This window comes from Prionailurus viverrinus, chromosome F1 (genome assembly GCF_022837055.1).
Source record: "Prionailurus viverrinus isolate Anna chromosome F1, UM_Priviv_1.0, whole genome shotgun sequence".
Lineage (NCBI taxonomy): Eukaryota > Metazoa > Chordata > Mammalia > Carnivora > Felidae > Prionailurus > Prionailurus viverrinus.
The window spans coordinates 57,598,144-57,619,176 of NC_062577.1; the positions used below are offsets into that span (position 1 = coordinate 57,598,144).

The 21,033-nt window shown below is 51.9% G+C and overlaps 1 protein-coding gene across 2 annotated transcripts in view; it reads right to left on the bottom strand.

Moving 5' to 3' along the window:
* Nucleotides 1–21,033, bottom strand: part of UCK2 (uridine-cytidine kinase 2) — a 104,789-nt gene that overhangs the window by 19,641 nt on the left and 64,115 nt on the right. Inside the window, exons 3-7 of one of the 2 annotated variants that reach the window (XR_007148195.1) lie at nt 20,309–20,405; nt 16,552–16,694; nt 10,643–10,740; nt 8,493–8,541; nt 6,446–6,823 (exon numbers count right to left, since the gene is read on the bottom strand). Coding sequence is in view for 1 of the 2 variants with exons in the window: in XM_047840713.1 (XP_047696669.1) it covers nt 6,684–6,823; nt 8,493–8,541; nt 10,643–10,740; nt 16,552–16,694; nt 20,309–20,405 (527 nt within the window). In the remaining variant the exon portion in view is untranslated. Of the gene's footprint in view, nt 1–3,124; nt 6,824–8,492; nt 8,542–10,642; nt 10,741–16,551; nt 16,695–20,308; nt 20,406–21,033 lie in introns of those variants that run through there. The other variant, XM_047840713.1, reaches the window with a different exon arrangement.

The following is a 21,033-nucleotide window of genomic DNA, read 5'->3' on the forward strand; positions in this document are numbered from 1 at the left end:
AGCGCAGTGAAGGTGTCCTGAAGGCTGGGCAAGTCCGAAGTGACTATTACCGCCATGAAAGCCGAAAAGTTCAGGAACTGAAAAGAAAGTACAGGGCGCTGATGGGGAGGAATCCTGAAACATCCACAGGTGTTACTACCTGACATGAGAGGATCCCGGACTTTTCCGCATGAAACCCACCCAGACGCGTGGGATTTGTAGGCAGAGGCCACGCTGGCGTTCCCTGGCCCCGGGGGGCAGCCAGGACTCAACACACACTCACTGAACCCCAAGCCATTGCCATTCTGCAACGCGTCAGAGGAGCCACTGATGTCGCCCAGACAAATCTCGGAACATCAGCTGGCCTGCAGGGTAATGGGTTGTGCGAAGCAGCTTCGAGTTCTCCTGCCCCCTCACCGCCAGTCATTTAATGGAGAACATATGTCTAGGTTTACTCCTAACTCAAGCTGTTTCATCTGGCTCTGTTATTTTAGGTACGTAGTTCATTGAAAGAAAATATTAAGTATATACACAGGCATAGCCGAAGATTCAACAAGTGGGTTGACTTCATTATAGATGTTAAGAAGTGATCTCTTAAAATTCAGCTTCGAAAACAGAAATCTTAAAGGGGCGCCTGGGTGGTTAAGCTGCTGACTCTTGGTTTCGCCTCAGGTCATGATCTCCTTGTTCGTGGGTTCGAGCCCCGTGTTGGGCTGTGTGCTGACAGCCGGAGCCTGCCTGGGGTTCTTCTTTCCCTCTCTCTGCCCCTCCCCCACTTGCGCTCGCTCTGAAAATAAACTTTAAAAAAAGAACAAGTCCTAAAAGAAAGAAAAAAAAAAAACCCATATTCTACCATCAGAAGTTGATTGAAATCCATCTCAAAGAGAATTTTCCCACCTCCCAGGTCCCCTTCTCCACCCCTCCCCACTCCTTAGAACCTTCAAGCAGGTCCTAATAGGTTTATTTTCAACTGAGCCCATGAAGGGTTTAACTAAAGCTGCACCAGCCAAAGCGGTGTCTCCGAGCTGTGTGGGAGGAGGTTGGCTCTGTTGGCTCAGAGGATGTTGTGACAGAGGGTGGAGAAACAAAGCCAGTTTGCTAAGGGCTTCGGTGTTATTTAAAAGCACAGCAGTCTTGGGGTACCTGGGTGGCTCAGTAGGCTGAGTGTCCGACTTCCACTCAGGTCACGGTTGGTGGGTTCGAGCCCTGCGTCAGGCTCTGCACTGCCAGCTCAGGACCTGGATGGAGCCTGCTTTGGGTTCTGTCTCCCTCTCTCTGCCCCTCCTTCATTCACACTCTCTCTCAAATATAAGTAAACATTAAAAAAAAAATTATTTAATAAAAAATACAAGTGCCAGTTATTTTACCAGCAAAAGGTGGATTTGTTTGGAAATAGCAAAGAACGGGGAGCCAAGATAAGCTACCTGTAGCAAAACCACAGGCAAGTGCCAGAACAGAGAGGTATGGTCTCTTATAGAAGAAAGGGGAAGTTGGGAAGGCTGTTACGAGCAAGCCCATTGGAGCAAACTGGGGGGTGGGAAGTATAGTGGCCTCCCATTGGCTGGGCTGTTGCCGGCGGGAAAGGAGGTAAGCCTTTTTTCCTCCAGGGGGAGAGTCCAGTAGGATCTCCCTGCAAGGTCCTCTCTTCCGGTTGGATTTGCAATTGACAAGTGGTAAGGCCGTAGGGTGCGTATATACACCCCACCCACCCCTGCCAGACCTCCTGACTCCATTGTAGCCCATGTTTCCCTTTATTAAGTTCACAGCACGTTAATGAGGGTGATTCAGTGTCTGGGAGGCAGGGGTGAAGGGATGGAATCCTAGAGGGCGCAGAGGTGGGGGGGGGGGGGGGGCAGGGAGCCAAGAAGAACGCAAAGGCCAATTATCTTACAATCTTTGGTGGTGGGTGACCTAGTCATTTAAAAACAGGGAGCTATCGGGGCACCTGGGTGGCTCAGTCGGTTAAGCGTCTGACTTCAGCTCAGGTCACGATCTCACGGTCCGTGAGTTCGAGCCCCGCGTCGGGCTCTGGGCTAATGGCTCAGAGCCTGGAGCCTGCTTCCGATTCTGTGTCTCCCTCTCTCTTTGACCCTCCCCCGTTCATGCTCTGTCTCTCTCTGTCTCAAAAATAAATAAACTTAAGAAAAAAAAAATTAAAAAACAGGGAGCTATATGGGGAGCCTGGGTGTCTCAGTCGGTTGAGCGTCCGACTTCGACTCAGGTCATGATCTCGCGGTCCGTGAGTTCGAGCCCCCCATCAGGCTCTGTGCTGACAGCTGGAAGCCTGGGGCCTCCTTCGAATTCCAGGTCTCCCTCTCTCTGCCCCTCTGCCACTCGTGCTTGCTCTCTCTCTCTCTCTCTCTCTGTCAAAAATAAGTAAACGTTAAAAAAATTTTTAAAAGAACAGGGAGATATATGTAAAACCTTGACGCGAGCAGAGTTCCTCCCGGAAACATGCTTGTCAGCCAAAGCACTCGCGTATCAAAGCGAATTTCAAGAACCCTTGCCTCAGTTGTAATCATGTGACCCCCGTAGTACTCGTATGGCAAGACATCCCTTGTTTATCAAGTTAAAATGTATTAGAAACATTGGCTCGCTTGCAGAACACTCCCAGAACAAGTTACTGGCAACTCAAGCTTTTACTGTATCTGCACTGGTTAATATGTATCAATAGCTGTATCGCTTAGAGTGTGCACACACACACACACACACACACACACACACACACCCCCAAGAAGTTTCCCACATTGTTATAACAAACCTCCTCCACCACCACCCCCATCAAGTTCTCTACATTTGGAAGGTTGTTTGGAGTTTCAATGTGGGCGTGGAGGAAGGGGTGGCGAATGACCCAGGGCAGACCGCCAGGCAGGAGCTGCACTGACTGGGATACTCAGAAGCAGAACATCCCAGAGATCAGAAGCCTCCCAGAAAGCTTGGCCCTGGCTTTCGGGGACAGGGACAGGGACCAGGAGAAATGCCCAAGTGTACGTCTGTCCAGGATCCCAGGCCAGCTGCGGTCTGGGGTCCGGCCCAGGACTGCCGGGGACTGAGCGGCTTAGTGACGGCAGGCCGCGTGCCCTCCGCCACTGGCCTCAGTCACCGCTCCTCCTGCCCAAACCTCACAAAGGAGACAAGAATTGGCTCTTTTTCCATTCAGACTTTATTTACAGCAAAGTACATAGTATGCGGTCATTTTTGTTAACTACTAACAATAAAGGCAGGGCGGTAGAAAGAAAGGGAGGAAGACCAAGTATCTGAAAGAAAAAAAAAAACAAACCCAAAACGAAAAATGCCTACGTCTTTATTTAGCTACTCACCCTGTTCCTGAGGCAGGACCAGCTAGGCACTCGTGACCTCTAACTGCAGCAAGGAAGCTGATCTGAAGGCCAGCCACCTGGAGGCCCAGGAGGGCAGCATGGGGCCCAGAGACCAAAGATCAAAGAGCACTCTGAGCCCCAGACCGACTCCAGGCCTTTTCCCAACCTGCTGTCTCCCTTGTTTCACTGACACCAAGCCTGTTGCCCCCACCCCACCCTGAGACAGGGGAAAGGCAGCGTTAGACCGAAGTCCAGCCGGTCCTTCCCAGAAGCACAGCCCTGTGATCCCAAACCTGCCCTAGGCTACTGACCCCAGCACGGTCCCTTGGTGCTGGAGTCGCTGACAGGCAGGTGGGAGACTCCAGGGCAGAAACATTTCCCTGCAAGAATCCACTAGTTCCCTCCGCGGGCCTTCGGTGCCAGCACAGCTCAGGGGTGCTAAATCGGGGAAGCTGTACCAGGTCAGCAAAGGAGGGGCTCCACAAACCAACTGGGCCCCAGTCCCTGCTGGTTCCCACCTGCTCGGGGGAATACGCAAGCCTTCAGCCTGACCTAGTGACCTCATGAGAGACTGGCAACCCACCCTGGGCCTGGGGACAAGTGTCCAGTGCTGAGCCCAGCAGGGGCGGGTGGGCAGCATCCGCGGCTGAGACCGGAGCGGGCTGTTGCGGGAACGATTGGTTCTGAAGGGTGAACAGGAGACCCTTCCCTGCACCCGCCCCCTGGCCTGTTCAGGGGCCCACCTCGAGGGCCTACCTTAGGCACTCCAAAGGACACCTGAGGTCCAAACACTTGCGTGTTCCTTACACAGACTCCAACCTCTCTGTCCCCACTGGCCTCCGGCTGCCCAAGGAAAAGAAACCCGGGTCAGCACAAGTTCTATTAGCGTGAAAGAGCAGGAGGTCAGGCCTTCCCATGACACGAAGCTTGGATGTGTGTTCCCTAAACACTTGGTCTGTGGATAATACCTGGGCAGGGGTGGGGAAAAGAAGCAAGCACCATTGGGCAGCTCTGAAGCCACGGGACTCCCGTGCACACATGACCAACATCATCCCCACCCTGCTTGTCGGTCCCTTCTCCCTGGGCTGCAGACAAGACCCACAGGACTCAGGTCACGGTCTCTGGCCTCATGATCCTACCCCTGACTCACCAGTGGAATCAGAGATCCCAGGGCTCTCAACACACCAAGTCCAGGATTTGCCAGATAGAAGGCTCAAGCTCAGATACTCAATTGACTAAATGCTGGGGTGGCCACACAGGGGCAGACTCCTCCCTCCCTTGCCCCAGTGCCCCCAGCCAAGCCACCAAGACCTGGTGACAGTTTTACCTGGAGGCAAGGCAGGCCTAGCACTGTTTCCCAGCGGAGACACTGGAGGCTTGGTCCCAACACCACAGGTAGATGAGGAAGCAGCTAAGAAAGTCAAGGCTCAGAGATGAGAAGAATCCATCTTCCAAGGCAGTGGGACAGACAGCCAAGGCACTAAATGGTTTGGCACCTGGGAGCTTCAAGTAAAGTTGAATGTGCTACCCACCGGAAGGCCAAGGCTCCCCCAGACAGGAGTGGGCTGCCCCTGGGCACAGAGAGGCCCCATCAAGGCACGAGGCCTTGGGTCCTCAGGATCCTAACCCAGGCCTGCCACCCACGCTTCATGTCAGAACTGTCGAAGGCATGACGAGAAAGATAATACGGACTCCGAGACATCCAGAACTGGCCTTCAACGTGGGCACCTCGGAGAGCCTTCCCCTGCTCCCTCCAGAGCCTGCTGCGGTCTCCTGGATGACTCAGGGGTGGCAAAGCTCTGCCAGGGAGGAGGTTTGACTCTCTTGAAACAGCAAAACAGCGTTAGAGTCCAATGGAACCCAGAAAGGGGGAATCAAATTGGACGGCGGTTTAAGTCTCGGGGGCAGTGCGGTGGTGGCGGGAGAGTGGCTGTGTCAGGGTTACCTGAACGGCTCCAATGGGCTAGGACAGCAATGGAGGGAGAGGGTTCCCCAAAACGTTTCGGGCCGTGGCCTCCCAAGCACTGAGAAGGTCGAGGAAGAAATGCAGGCCTCTGACTCATCTGCAGTTAAAAGCTGAGGCTTTAGGACTCTACACTCCTCAGTCTCGGTCTCACTTAGTCCCCCCCACTTCCTGCCCCCCATCCAGCAAGGATCATCAGGGATCTGTACTTCTCCGAGAGAGGGAGCCCTCGGGAAAGGTGGAACTCTCTACCCAGTAACTATGGCGACTGTCATGCTGCGAGTGACAATTCCTGCTGGAAAGTGCATGCTGTCCTCATCCGGCAGCCAAGCCCCGCATCTCGTGAATAACCCCTGCAGGGCTGTCGCCACCCTGTGAGGGGCCACCAGGTGTCTTGCTGCTGGCAGAAGCCCTCCTCTGAAGCCCGAACTCAAGAGGCCACCTGTGCTCTGCAATCTGGGAAAAGGCCCAGGGAATCTAACCGTAGACGTCCCCGGGAGGCGGGAGGAACCAGTGTTTCCTCGGACGCTACCGTAGGTGCCTTGCTACTCTCTCCTCCCCATATTTTACCAGGAAATGATCCCATCAAATCCGTGTCAGGGAAGGAGAGAGAGGCGGCGCTGGCTTTCGGAGAGCCTGGGTGGCTAAGGAAGGAGGCCCTGAGCTACCAGGCGGCCAGAGGTGGGGCATCGGGCAAGAAGAAAACACAGAAGACTTGTTTCTCTTCAGTGGGCCTCTTCCCTGAGTTTGATTTTTGAGCTGAGGTCTTGCCTAATTTCCACTCAAAAAATAAAAATAAAAAAAAGAAGGAGGGAAGAAGGGGGTATCTCTTGTCGACGTGTCACAGAGCTCCTGCTCCGGGAAGGTGGCACTGTGGCAGGGAGACAACCCAAGGCTCCCAACTCCACTGTCACTGAGTGGCACAGGCACTCAGAGCCACTCGAGCCTCCCACACCGAGGCCTGAGCCTGCCCCGCCTGGATCCATCACAAGGGCATCACAAGGGCAATCCCCACTGGACCCAGACTCCAGCTCGAGCCCCCACTCAAGTACAGGCCCTCCTGCAGAATACTTACAGCAAACAGCTTTACAGTATTTGTACATTTACACAAAAATAGATCCTTTTATATATATATATATGTATTTATAACTGGTTACACGTTGGATTCATAATTAGGCATCACCAGTAGTAGTTGGCACAGTTTGTCATTTAAGCTCAGGGTCAAATTCGGTTTCATTGCGCCGCTCCAAAGCACAAAAAGAAACAAGAACAGAGAAAGAAAAACCAAAGGCATGTGACCTCCATGGTGTTTTCTTAAATACAGCAATGTCATAGGAAACCACGTGTACAGATGAACACCGCCTCCTGATCCCTCCTCCTGTCTCTTGAAGGTAGGGGCCGGGTCGGGGGGGAGACAGGGGTCAATGCGGCCGGCTGCTGGACTCCGAGGACTGCCGCTTGCGTGACGGGATGTAGCCGTTGAGATAGCCATTGGTCTGCCGTTTGGAGAGCCCTCCGTTCAGGATGTCCTGAATGTGCTGCACGATGAGGTTGATGGCCACTGTGGGGCAGAGGGTGGCAGCATGAGGGACGCAGGGCAGAGAGGAGACAACCCTTCTAACAGGGAACCCACCAGCTCCCCATCCCGAAGAGGCTGAGCCCGCAGAAGGTGCTTTCCTCCAAAGGAAATGCAACATGGGACTCTCTTTTCTCCGCTTTAGAAATAAATTCTACGTCTCAAGCAAGTGATTAATGTGTCAGCGTCACCAAAATTGGAACAAGCATCAAGTGCTTTCTGAGACGATGCACAAGGAACAGGACAGCTCTTGTGCGGTCTTCTCCAGGTGGTAGAAAGCGAATGCAATCATGAGGAAACAAACCCAAACCGAGGGCCGTTCTACAAAACCACGGGGCCTTTCTCCTCAGAACTGCCGAAAGAGATTATCCCCATGTTCTCTTTCCAGAATGTGATGGGTGTTCTGCGGCTATGAATGAAAATGCCCTCCCGTTTAAGAAATACACAGTGACGGGTTGCCTGGGCGGCTCGGTCAGTTAAGCGTCCGACTTTGGCTCAGGTCATGATCTCACGGTTTGTGGGTTCAAGCCCCACCTCAGGCTCTGAGCCTCACAGCTCAGAGCCTGGAGTCTGCTTCAGATTCTGTGTTTCCTTCTCTCTCTACCCCTCCCCCACTTGCACTCTGTCGGTCTCTCTCAAAAATAAATGAACATTAAAAATACATTTTTTTTTTTTAATTAAAATGTGGAACTTGAGAAACATAACAGAAGACCCTGGGGGAAGGGAAGAGGAAAAAACAGTCTGAAACAGAGAGGGAGGCAAACCATAAGAGACTCTTAAATTACAGTGAACAAACTGAAGGTTGATTGGGGGGGGGGAGGTAGTAAGGAAAATGGGTGATGGGCATTGAGGAGGGCACTTGTTGGGATGAGCACTGGGTGTTGTATGTAAGGGATGAATCACGGGAATCTACCCCCAAAACCAAGAGCACACTGTATACACTGTATGTTAGCTAACCTGACAATAAATATTACTAAAGAAAAAAAAAAAACAAAAAAAAACAAAAAAAAAACCCACTGTGAAACAGTTATCGCTGTAATGGACTCCCAAATGGCTCAGCAAAAAAACAAAAACAAAAACAAAACTGTTTAAATGGGGGGGAAATTGAAATCAATGAAAAAGAGAATGAGAAGGCAGTCTTCTTACAGATCAACTGTGCCCCAGCCTGCCTCAGTCCAGAGCTACCCCTACTTCTTAGACCAATCCAAACCAACAGATAAACGATACCTGGATAGTCGGTCACTCTGAATTAAATTAAGGGACTGTGTTTTGGCTGAAGGGTGGCCTCCATGGGAGGCCTCTGTCATCGAGTGTCATCCCACTGTCATGGGAGTGACAGCAAGAGACAGTCTCCAGCCCTCTGGTTTCTACCAGAGAAGCACGAGTTGCCATTTGTCGCTGTGCACACACAGATACACACACACACACACACACACACACACACACACACACACACACACACACGTATGCAAAGGGGCCTGTTCCCAAGGCCAGGCATGTAGGCAGAAATTTCTTTCTGGCTCCCAATAGCAGACCAGTGGTTCGGCCCTGTCCATGGAGCCTTGTCTGGTCACCACATCCTGTCCCAAAGTCTGACTGACAAAGGGTAGAATAGAAGTGATGCCCTACGAGAGGACCCTCGACCAGCACTCACCTAGATTATCTGCACCTCTAGGAATGATCACATCAGCGTATTTCTTTGTCTGTGGAGAAAGATATTCACAATGCATTACAGGGGGGTTCCAGAGAAGCGGGCCCACGCCCCTGTCAATGTGAGGCTAAGGGGAAAGGGTCAGCCTTCCTACTACTGACCCCACACGGTAGCGTAATTATCTTCTAGTCCCTTTCTCTAAACTACCTCAGCTTTCTCTTGATTTCTCATTACTAACATTTAATATAGTTTAAGCTTATGACCTACACAGAGAACGTGGTCTTTGAAACGAAACTCGTAATTGCTTTCTCCCTACTAAGAAAAATATGAATTAGAAAAACCCAATTGAAAAGGGAAGCAGTTCACCTTGGACGTGTGGACACAGTCTGAGAGGTGACACCATTAACCCTAACACAAGGGTAAACCCCGGAAAAACAACCCCCACTGATGACCACTTTCACTGGCTCTGTTATCACACTTGGGGGCGGGGGGCGGGGGGGAGTAAACCCACAATTCGAAGCATTCCCTTTTTTGTTTTTGTTTTTGCTTTTTTATTTTACTGAGATTTTGTGGACCAATTTACAAATAACTATGGCCTGGTGTATGACCCAAGTTTAGGTTAAGACCACATGACCATGACTTCAGACCATGGACATCTTTACTCCAGGCAGCTTCTACACAGAAACCATTCAGATTCATGTGTGTCCGGCCCAAACCCAACCCGAAGGAGGTAATTTATCAGGTCCGAGCTCCTGGCTTACGTGGGAATGACCTGATCTTCTCTGAGCACAGAGTGGCCGGAAAAAGTAGAAACCACCCAGGAAACGTGCAGAACTTTAAGCTCCATTACAACTAAGTTAAACAGCAGAAAATTGGCAGTTACCTCTAATTTATGTACAATCACAAGTTTACCATGGGTTATTTTTAAGTTGAAAAGAGCAGAAGTCCTCCGACAGATAGATGGATGGATAGAATTTCCTGGCTTCTCAGCCCCTTGTGCTCTCTACCCAGAAACCTGATCCTGTGACCCAATCCTCTCTGGGGGAACGAATAGGGCATCAGCGTTACTTAGGCTGACTCAGAAAGTCCACCTGTCCCCGATCTGAAACAAAAAGTCTTGTCTGCTTTGACGCAAAACCCCACTAACAGACTTAAAGGAACAGATAGTTGGAGATCCTATTTTTCCAGGAGAAAGAAAGAAGTTAATTACCAGGAGAAACAGAGAAATTCCCACACTCAGCCTCACTCTACACCTCTTCTCAATGCCCTCATATTCCACTCTCTCAAAAGAGATCACCCAAGATCAGACTAAGTCCCAACATCTCCCCACTCTGTCTTACAGCCTAATGATTAAATTGTTAGGGAGTTAGACCATGGGGAGGCCAACCCGGGGAAGACACATGACACAGGTGCAGGAGTCTCCTGAGTTAAACGTTTCTCCCTGTCAAACGACGTCATCTCCTGCGTTTTCCTCCACCACTAACCTCCCACCACTCCACACCTTTTGTCCCTGGTGGTCGCCTCTCAACATTCACCTGTCTGTCCTCAGGAAGCTGAGGGCTGATTCACTAACGCCTAAAAATTCCCCATATCTTCAACCTTCCTTCTCTGAAAGCCACCCCCCCCAGAGAGTTCCCAGCTGCCACAGGAGGAAAGATGAATCTATACTAGGGCAGAAGTATGGAAGCTTACATGGTGGGACACTTCCCATATGGGAACTTACACAGGGGCCAAAGACAAGCTCAAAGCGGGGGCTCGATGTCGTGGCAGAAGAGATTCAGAAGGAAGTATCTGGTAGCTGAGCCCTCCCTGCACCAACACGGCAACCATCATAGACCTTTTGAAGATCCAGATGGCCGAGTCTGTGCTGAGACATGACGCACCCTCACACCTTGAGGCCACCAAGCAACGAGAGCAGAGCTTGCTGGAATCAGACAGCGGGACCCTGAAGGACCACTCTGACAGCTCCTGGGGAACACAGTGGTAGCACACAGAGCCCCAAAGGCTGCCCTTTCATGGGACTTCGGGATAGAGGATCACTCAGAGAGGAATGGGATTCAGGCTGGGGGCTCCGTCAACTTATGTAGCTTTACTGGTACAATCAGGTTTTACATTCTAAATTCAACAAAAAACAAACCAAGAACGCAACTCACTGGCAAGCAGAATTCCTCAAAGGCAGGCTTGACGAACGTAATGTACTGAGATAAAATCTGCTCAAGGTCCCTCCCTCTTTCGCTGATGTCCCTTAATACTATAAGAAAAGGAAAAACAAGAATCAAGAAAATGGTGCACAAGCCAACACATGTCTGCCCTTCAGGAGGCAGACCCAGCTCACACGGACTCCACGATTGATCTGGATGATTCACAGCCCGGATTCCCGAGAGACTTGACCAAGAGCAGGTCGGCAGCAGCTTCAAGAAAAACAAGTTACATTTTTATTGCTATCGTCGCACGTGGCTATGACCAAAGGCCGTCCAGCCTAAGCCAACAGTCTTCGTGTTTCAAGCAGCGTTGGACCCGAATAAAATTTTAGTGTGAACGACATAAAAAGCAGGACAGTCCTACAGAGCTCGTAACAGGAAGTAGATGGGGCCCCAAGAGGTGGCAGGACTCCCCAGCAAAGGAGCCCCGCGCACACCTTGAGCCGTCCCCTCACACTTACTTACCTGTGCACAGGCCACTGACCTACTGATGTACCACCTTACACACCCGGCTCCCCCCACCTTCCAGCCCCCCAAGGGTGGAGGGCAGGCAGAGGGTCCAGCTGCTGGGTCGGCCATTCCTGCTAACCTCCAGCATAGAGGTTTGCCAAGAGAAAACCACTTAGTGAAAGATGAGAAAAGCATGGTTTTAGAGATGGTGTGGCCACCCAGAGGGACTCATCATCGCCTACCTTCTTCCTCTCGGGCAGTGTTAGCCAGGGGCTTTCATCAAACAGAGTCTGTTGTCAAAAAAACAGAAAAAGGTCTGGGGCGCCTGCGTGGCCCAGTGGGTTAAGCGTCCAACTTCGGCTCAGATCATGATCTCACAGTTCATGGGTTCGAGCCCCACATCAGGCTCTGTGCTGACAGCTCAGCACCTGGACCCGGCTTCAGATTCTGTGTCTCCCTCTCTCTCTCTGCCCCTCCCCCAACTTGTGCTCTGTCTCTTGTGTCTCAAAAATAAATAAACATTTTAAAAAGTGAAAACAAAACAAAGCAGAAAAAGGTCTGACCCCCTGAGGGACTGGAATCTTAGTTTTCCGCTCCATCGCTAACCACCCTGATCCTCAGTTTCCCCCGAAGTCAGCAGTGAGAGTTTGGAAGGAGAATCTCACGGTGAAAACGGCCCCGCCCTACAGGTGCCATCTTAAATCTTAGCCCCCCCAGTTCCTCCATCTTCCACCCCCACCCCAAGGCGGGGTCCTACCATCAACAACCATCTGCAGAGGCCCCTCGACTCAACTATTTCTCAAGTTACAGACACAGCAAGGGATGAAACTCACTGCAAACAAACCAGGGAACACTTGTGAGTGAACTTCTGGAAAGCCACGTCTCCAGATAATTCTGTGCTTCCGCGCACCCCGCACACAGGCACGCACAGGGCAAGGGCGGTCGTGGTTAGGATTCGGGCTGGCATGATGTCCATGAGATTAGATGGCTAGAACACGGTCTCGAAGACCACGCTCCAGAGAGTCACGTGATACCGCTACCACCACTTGACCTTTCCACCAGCTCCGCAACTTACAAGGACGTTTTCCCGCCTGAGCCCTGGTCACAAGATGGCTGGTTGGCCGCTAATGCGTCACCACTTGCCTCAGAGCCCCTCCTGGTCGCCCACTGCCCCCCCGGGACTCCCCAGCCAGGAAGTGGTGCTCCCGGGCATTCTGACTCGGGGCCCGGCAGCTCGGCCACGAAGAAGGCCCAAGGGCGGCCACGTGGCTCACCCCCACAGGCCTCGAGAGCCCTGGCACGCCAGCTAACGATCTCCCCTCGGCCAAAACACACAGGCGGCGTGGCCTCCAATTCTTCACGTCTCCAGGTAAAGTACAAAGAATAAAGGAAGCCGGAGCAAAGGGTTATCAGAGCTGGGGAAAAAACAAACACACGCCCGCACTTGGGCAGCTTTTACTTGAAAGCCCTGCAAAAGCCCGATGTGGGTTTGTTTCCCATGCAAAGCATCACACAAGTGCTGACGGCTTTAAGCAGCCTGGGAACCGTTGTCCTGCCCCACCTCCCCCCAAAACGTGCACACACGGGCACACGGGCTCTCCCGTAGCTGTGCCACGGCCCTGGGCCCCGGCCTGCAGCTCCCTTGTAACCGGCAGACCACAGAGCTTCACCCGCAGCGTCACTGAGTGAGGGCCAGGGAGAAAGCGGATGGAGCAGGAGAGTCACGGGGAGCCAGCTCTGCGGCCCAGAGCTGCCTCCCCGTCCACCATCTAGAGCAATGCAGGCAAAACTGCCCTGCACTTGAATCCTGACCCCACTCTTACCTCTCTGTGACCTTAGACAAGTTATTCAACCTTTCTGCACCTCATTTTCCTGAACTGGAAAACAGAGACAGTGATACGCAGAGACTTTCTCAAAGTCATCACTTAGGAACACAGGGAGAGGTACACGTGGGAAGACACGGCGGAGAAGGGAGCAACAGGGAAGACGGAGAGGAGCCCTCCTACAGTTTCTGCCCTGGAAAAGGAAACAGGAAATGGGTGAGGATGTTGCCCAGACACGGGGAATGTGCAAATTCAAAAGGCATCACCCACCTCCGCTCTCGGAGAAGCTTCCACCGCGTTATCGCCTTCAACAGCCCGAGACCCCTCCCTGAGCCCAGACAACACTGCACGGAACTGCCCTGCTCCTCGGGCGAAGTCAGGAAACGGGGCCAAGCCAAGCACTGAGTCACAACAAGGTCTTGGCACAGACCGGAAACTGCAGGGACTCCAAACCAGCTCCTTGATGATCGCTCTGACCTCGGCACATTCGCTTGGCCAGGAAAGACCCTTTCAGAGGAGGGGGGTAAAGAGCAGGAAACTCACTACACGTCCGCCCACCTTCCCCGCCTGGGGCTTCCACGGCAGCCTTTCCAAAGTGCTCCTTCTTGTCAGCCAAAGCCAAGAACGAAATTCAGAAGGCCCCAGGATAAATACAATTCCTTGGTGGTTAAGCCAATTCACTTTAAAAATTAGTCAAGGGGCACCTGGGTGGCTCATTTGGCTGAGCGTCCGACTTCGGCTCAGGTCATGATCTCACGGTTCATGGGTTCGGGCCCCACATTGGGCCCTGTGCCGACAGCTCAGAGCCCGGAGCCTGCTTCGGATTCTGTGACTTCCTCTCTCTCTGCCCCTCCCCTGCTTGTGCTCTGTCTCTCTCAAAAATAAACATTAAAAAAAAAATTTGTTTTAATTAGTTGAGGAGATGTGTTACTCTAGCAATAGAAGAGACTGACCGTCCACCAGAGCCCTGATGCTATGGGAACTGGACATAGAGAATTATGGCAGGAGAGAGAGTAGGTGTCAGGGGACCTTGGACCCCTGCCTCGGTTCTTCCCTGTCCCCGAGTTCAAGGGTGGGTGGGAGTCAATAACACACACAGAGGGAAGGTGAAGGCTGGAAGAAGCCAATTCCCCAAAGTACAAGGGGTTCCCATGGGATGGAGGGAGGTCTTTCCAAGGCTGCGTGGACCAAAGGCAAACCCCCCCTCCCACAGGAAGGCCAACTTTGATCATAAGGGTCACCGGCCCAGAAAGTATGACACACAGAAGGGTGAAACTGCGGCACCAACTCAAGTCTCCAGGAATGTTCTTATGCCCAGCAGCTGCTCCTGACTAACCCACCCTCTCCCTTACCCCACACCCTCCCATCCCCCAAAGCACATGCCAGGCATGGTTTTGGTCCTATGTGGACAGAGTTTGTAGAAACAGCATGTGGAAAGGCCCTGAAAGTCCACCAGGAGAATAACTCTCCAGCGGGTGACCTGAGAAGACGGAAGGCATAGGAGAGAAAGTGGAAGCCTCCCTGCAGGGGTCATTGAACCGACCCAGAGAAACCCCACAGGAGGCCACCATCCTCACTGTCACAGAAGGATCCCAGCACCAGAGAGCAAGGGAGAATTTTCTGTGTCATCGGCGCCATGATGATCTGTTTGAATTAAAGGCCACGGTCGTCTGATTTCCAAGGGCGCTGAATTCTCTATTCCCAAATCTTGGTCCTCATCCCCTGTGCCACACCTCACACATCCTGCTCCCTCAAGCATAACTTCAGCCCCCAAATGATGGTATCAGCCTCGCATCCCAGCTCGTGAGAATGTGACCGCTCACAGGTTCCGACTAGTCCCACCGGGAAAACTCAGGAAAACAGAACACCTACCCCATCTATCAAAGCGGACTTCCGATCTAACCCAGCAATTGTTACCAACTAATGCGCCACCCGGCATTCTACCCACGTTACCTCTGATCATCACAACCCAGGGGTCCTGATCTTGACATGATCGACCACTGGGGTGATTCCAATTTATGAGGGCAAAGAAGTTAATGCGTAACCTGCCCAAGGTCACACGTCTACGAAATGGTGAGATCAGGATTTAAGTCCAGTTCCTCTGATTCCAATTTCTTCCCCTGGAGCATCATACTGCTTCCCTGATTTGGCAGACTGATGGGGACATCCAACAGGTCACCCAAGGCAAGGCCTGGCTTTGGGGACTGAGGTGATAAACCAGGCCCTGGGACAGCTGTGTGATGGACCGTCAGCCTCAGGCCTCGATTATCTACTAAAAAAGACCACGGAACTTCTTACCTGGCCAGAGTCCTGACCCAAAAAACAGGCTTGCCTCCCTCATAAAGAAACCCAAGCCTGGGAGGTTACAGGAGTCACAAGGGCCACCAAAGTCACAAAGGTAGCTGGAGGCTATGGGGCTAGAATACGGGCCTCCTAGTCTCCTTTTATCCATCATGGAGTTCTACCCCTCCCCCACCCCACCTGGGAGTGGAAGTGTAACAACAACTCACTTAGTAGAGTGTAGACACTACTACTTGGGAGGGCAAAACTCATTTCCCTGGATTCGGCTGGTTTCACTTATAGTTCTTGCCGTGAGAGGACTGATGGAGATAAACTCCAAGTTGGTTTTGTGAACCGAGAAGAGAAAATGTCACAGGCTCTGAGGTCAGAAGGCTCTGGGTTGGAGCTTACAAAACTCCAAAGTGCCCAGGATCTGCTCTGTGACTAGGAGCCAGCCATCTTGTCACTTCCTAGGTCATGTTCCTCTTCCACACGATGCAGACTCGAAGCCTTCCTCGCCCCCACCCGCCGCCCCCATGGGGGGTGTCCTTTCCTAACTCTGCTGGTACCTTCTCACCCCTCCCAAAGCCCCCCCAGCCCCCCCCTCCCCACCCCTGCTCAAAACCCCTTGGTACCTCCCCCTCCTCTGCCGGGAAGCAAATCAGAAGCCACAGTCCCCACAATCTGCATCAAGCAATTTCTAGTGTCTCTAGAAATGAATGCACGAGCCCCGTGTGTCTATATTTGCACCATGTGACTTCTTGGGTTGTCTCGAGATCACTCTACCACACCCTGCATGAAGCTTCCCAATCCCTCTGGTGGAGGCAAGGGCTCTCCTCTCCACCGAAGGGCAGTTCTGTGTCCTTGGGACCCCCGGCATGGGGACTCGCACAGGCACACTCCCAAATAGCCCTGCAGAGGAACTGACCGACCGACTTTGCTCCACAGCCGGCCGGACAGAATGACAAAACCTCCACAGAGCTTTCTGGAAAATCAAGGGCTAGAGAAGCAGCCTGGTGCCACAGGCACAGGGCACTCCTGCACCTACACCTCCTACAGTTAGCTCCGGTGTAGATTGCGATGCCTGTGGGAAAACCAGTGAGAACCGGGCATTTAACCAAACCTTTTTCCAGAGAAACCAGCCTCTCGTTTCACCTCCGTGACCTCACGAGCCTTCCGTTATCCGAAACAGTGACTAATCCCTTCTCAGAGGTCACCAAATGTTTGGGCAGCAGGATGCCCTGGAGCTGACTGGACTCGGCTGGGCTGGGCCACCCACGCGGCCACTGGAGGCTTTCTAGAACGCACCTCTGCGGGAGAGCCGCGTGTCGGCATCTGTGTCCACGAAAAGCTTCATCTGGAACAGGTCTCGTACCTCCTGGGAGTAGAAGGCCAGGATCCCTTCAAAGAGCACCACGTCTGCGGGGTAGACAGTGACCGTCTCCTCCTTCCTGCAAAACACAGAGCGCATGACGGGCCGAACCGGGCAGGGTGGGCGACGGGGCAGGAACAGCATCTGTCTGGGAGTCTGGGGTCCTCTCCTACAGCAGGACCGAAAGGGGGTAGAGCTAACACAGCCTGGCAGAGCCCTCGGACCACCACTGAAGACCCACCAAAGGGCCAGCAGCACCGGGGCAAAGGTCCCCTTTGACCAGTTCTTCTGGGCTCCGGCCATAAAGCAGAAACCGAAGCCCGTCATCCCTCTCCTTGGAATAAACAGCCTGCTGTTTGTTGAACGCACAACAGAGACAGACAGAAGCAGATGCAAATTCTTCTTTTCTCCGGAGGCGTCTGGGGGAATGCTCTCGTGCACGGGCATTTATGGAACCTAACCCGGAGCTTTCACAAACAGAACCTCACAGTTTTCTCCCAACAACCCTACCCCTTCCCCACTGTCCTGAGGCAACTGGAGAGGAGAGGAAGGGCCGGCAGGGAGGGAGGGAGGGAGGGAGGGAGGGAGGGAGGGAGGGAGGGAGGCGAAAGGAAGTTGTAAAGAGAAGAGAGGGGAGGAAGCATCTCCAGGGAAGGAAAGACTCCCGAGCTCTGTGGAGTCGGCCCCTACAGCTAGCAGAAGCGCCGTGGCGTGGCGTGGCGTGGCGTGGCATGGTGTGGCCGTGGCCGTGGCTGTGGCCGTGGCCGTGGGTCAGGGCCTGTGGGGTCCAGGGCTGCAGGGCGCTGCTCCCTCCCCCTCATCACTGATGCAGGGGTCCTGCATCACCACCTACCCCACAGGGCTGGGTAGCCCAAGGCAGATATTAGCAAATAGAGGGCTTTTCAAAAGCAAGGCAGGCGGGGCGGGTTCTGCTGCCAAATGCGCTAAAGGGAGGCTGTGGGCCGAGTGGCGCCTTGCCTGCATTTTCAGAGCATTCTTACCATCTGACTCTGTCCTAACCACCCTTCGCTGCACTGTCACCTACTGCCTCTTGCTCCAAAGTCACTGAAAGGGAAGTCCTGATTACCACCGCAAGGTTTACTCCTCACGCGGGCATCGGTGAATAAAACCGAATAAAGCATTATTTTTTAAGTTCCTTAAGACGATACGTCCATCGGGGCGCCTGGGTGGCTCAGTCCGTTAAGCGTCTGGCTCTTGGTTTCAGCTCAGGTCATGACCTCACGGTTGGTGAGATCGAGCCCCGAGACGGGCTCCATGCTGACTGTGCGAAGCCTGCTGGGGATTCTCTCTCTCCCTCTCTCTCTGCCCCTCCTCCGCTCATGCTCACTGGCTCGCACGCTCTCTCTCAAAATAAATAAATAAATAAAACTAAAAACAAAACCAAAAAAAGCCAATAGGGGCGCCTGGGTGGCTCAGTCGGTTAAGCGTCCAGCTCTTGGTTTCAGCTCAGGTCATGACCTCACAGTTTCAAGGGTTCGAGCCCCGCATCGAGCTCTGCACTGGCGGTGTGGAGCCTGTTTGGGAATCTCCATCTTCCTCTGCCCCTCCCCCACTCACATCATCTCCGTCTCTCTCAAAATAAATAAACTTTATATAAAAGAGAAAGGACAAGAGGTTTATCTGTGCAAACACAGGGAAGCCAGCAGCTACCAACCCAAGAGGATGCACTGAACTTCCCTCCCATAAACACTCCTCGATTCCTTCTTAGCTTAGACCCTTGGGTTCCTGTCTAATTTCCAAGGCAGACACTGTTAGAACAATGCCAAAGTGGCAGAATGTAGGGTGTAAATGACAGCAATAAAGGACCAGGTGAGTAAGGTCAGAAGATATTCTCTTAGAACAGTGATAGAACTCTAGATTTTTGTTTTGTTTTGGTTTTTTTGAGAGAGAAAGAGAGAGAGAGAGAGAGAGAGAACACAAGATGGGGGGAACGGGCAGAGAGAGAATCTTAAGCAGATTCTGTGCTTAGTGTGGACCTAGGTGCCGGGCTTGATCCCACAACCCTAGGATCATGACCTGAGCCGAAATCAAGAGTCAGACACTCAACTGACTGAGTCACCAGGCGCCTCAGGATGGGCTTTTAATTATAGAAACATTTGGCCATCAACAGATGAATGCACAGATGTGATTTATACATACAATGGAATATTACTCGGCCATCAAAAAGAATGAAATCTTGCCATTTGCAACAACATGGATTGAACTAGAGTGTATTGTGCTGAGCGAAATTAGTCAGAGAAAGACAAAAAAAAATGTTTTCACTCATATGTGGAATTTAAGATAAAAAACAGAGAACATAAGGGAAAGGAAGCAAAAATATAAAAACAGAGAGGGAGACAAACCATAACAGACTCTTAAATACACAGAACCAACTAAGGGTTGCTGGCGGGGTGCTGAGTGGGGGATGGGCTAAATGGGGGAGGGGCAGTAAGGACACTTGTTGGGATGAGCACTGGGTGTTCTATGCGGGGGATAAATCACTGGATTCTACTCCTGAAATCATTATTGCACTATATGGTAATGAACTTGGACTTAAATTTTAAAAAATAAACTACATTAAACAAAACAAAATTATAGAAATATGTGGTAGTAAAAGATGAAATCTAACTTCCCATTTAAAAAAAAAAAAACAAACTCCACCCAAGGGGCACTCAGTCAGTTAAGCGCCTGACTTTGGCTCAGGTCATGATCTCGTGGTTCATGGGTTCAAGCCCCGCGTCAGGCTCTGTGCTGACAGCTCGGAGCCTAGAGCCTGCTTCAGATTCTGCGTCTCCGTCTCTCTCAGTCCCTCCCCTGCTCATGCTCTCTCTCTCTCTCTCTCTCTCTCTCTCTCTCTCTCTCTCAAAAATGAATAAATGTTAAAAAAATAAATAAATAAAAAATTCCACTGGAGAGAACGAAGTCAAGGAATCAAGAAGAAGGCGGAATGATAACCAGGTGGGAGAAGCCTTCAAAACAGCAAAGGGCTGAAAACAACACTTACTGAGCGATTTGTAGCCCAGAATATGGAGCGACTACGTGTGGTTGATATACCAGTCAGAAGTTTAGCGTCTGCCTGGGAAGTCCTGAGTGAGCAGAGTCCCTGGAGGCTCGAAGGAATTTGTGGGGGGGGGGGGAGGGGTCTGGCCAGGAGCCCCCTGCAACCACGCAGAGGGAAGGAAGACAGGACGGAGGTCAAGCCACACTCCTCCATTCCTAGTCAGGAGCACAAACACAGAGCCGCGGAAGGGACAGGACTGAGAAGCTCTCCCGAGAGTTCAGTGTCCCATCTCTGGTGACCTCAGAGCCCTCACACCTCTCTGCACGGTCCAACTCAAAGTAAACCAGGAGAGAAGAAAGAACAGTTTCCTTTGTTCTTCTTCCTGTGTCCTCTGCCCAGCCCCTTTACATCTTATTCCAGGAACAACAGCTCAGGGATGTGAATCAGGACAAATACGTAGTCCCTCACCTGAGCCCAAATTCGTGAACTTGTCCCTTCAGAGTTAGCAAATCGTGATGAGCAGACGGTCCCAGGAAGCGCTGGGTAAAGTCCCCAAGCGGTGGCCACCCACGCACATGCTAACAGGCTGCAGTGGGTACCACACAGGGGAGGACCCTGGCTGCAACTCTGGACAAACGGGAATGCTCGGGGAACTACAAGGAACAACGCCCAGCCCAGAGCAGGTCACTTACCGGGAATGAGAGACAAAATCATACACGGGAATCTGTACTGTTTTCCCTTCAGTGATTTCTTTGAGTGTTTTGAAGATGAGTTCATTGTCAAAGGCATCTGAAGGAAACCAAACTGTTAAAATGTTTCTCGATTTTAAAACGATTTCTCCTATAATCTTACACATGCAGTTCATGTATGTATATCACACCCTAGAGGAGCATATGCACCCACCCCAAAAAGCCAGATCTCTACCCAAAGCAGAAGGCAAACTCTCCGTGACTCAAAACAGAACACATGAGTGAGTTCTGAGACCCTGCTTTTCTTCTACCTTTCTATCCCACCCTTGGCTTCAGACCTCACTCTCCTCCAAGTTCAGCTGCTGCCTTGGGCACTGGCATAAGTTAACCTGGAAAGCACACTTGCGACACGGGGAGGCAACAGGTTTTGATTCCATTGGTTACAAGGACCCAAACCAGTTAAAGGGCAATGTGCTGATCTGGGACCATCAGGGCAAAAATCACTCCGTCAGACATCCTGGACCCTCCTTAGTCCTTTCTGCCAGTGAGTTTCACACCATGCCACGCACACGTGTGTGCAGGTGGGGAGGAGGGTGTGACACAGGCTTCAGGTCAGAGGAGGCAGATGTGTTTGTGCTAGCCTGTGTCTGGCCAACCTCAAATAACAGACTCCTATGGAGTCACCCTCGTTCAGATGCAGATTCAATCAGTATTTACAAAGTCATGCA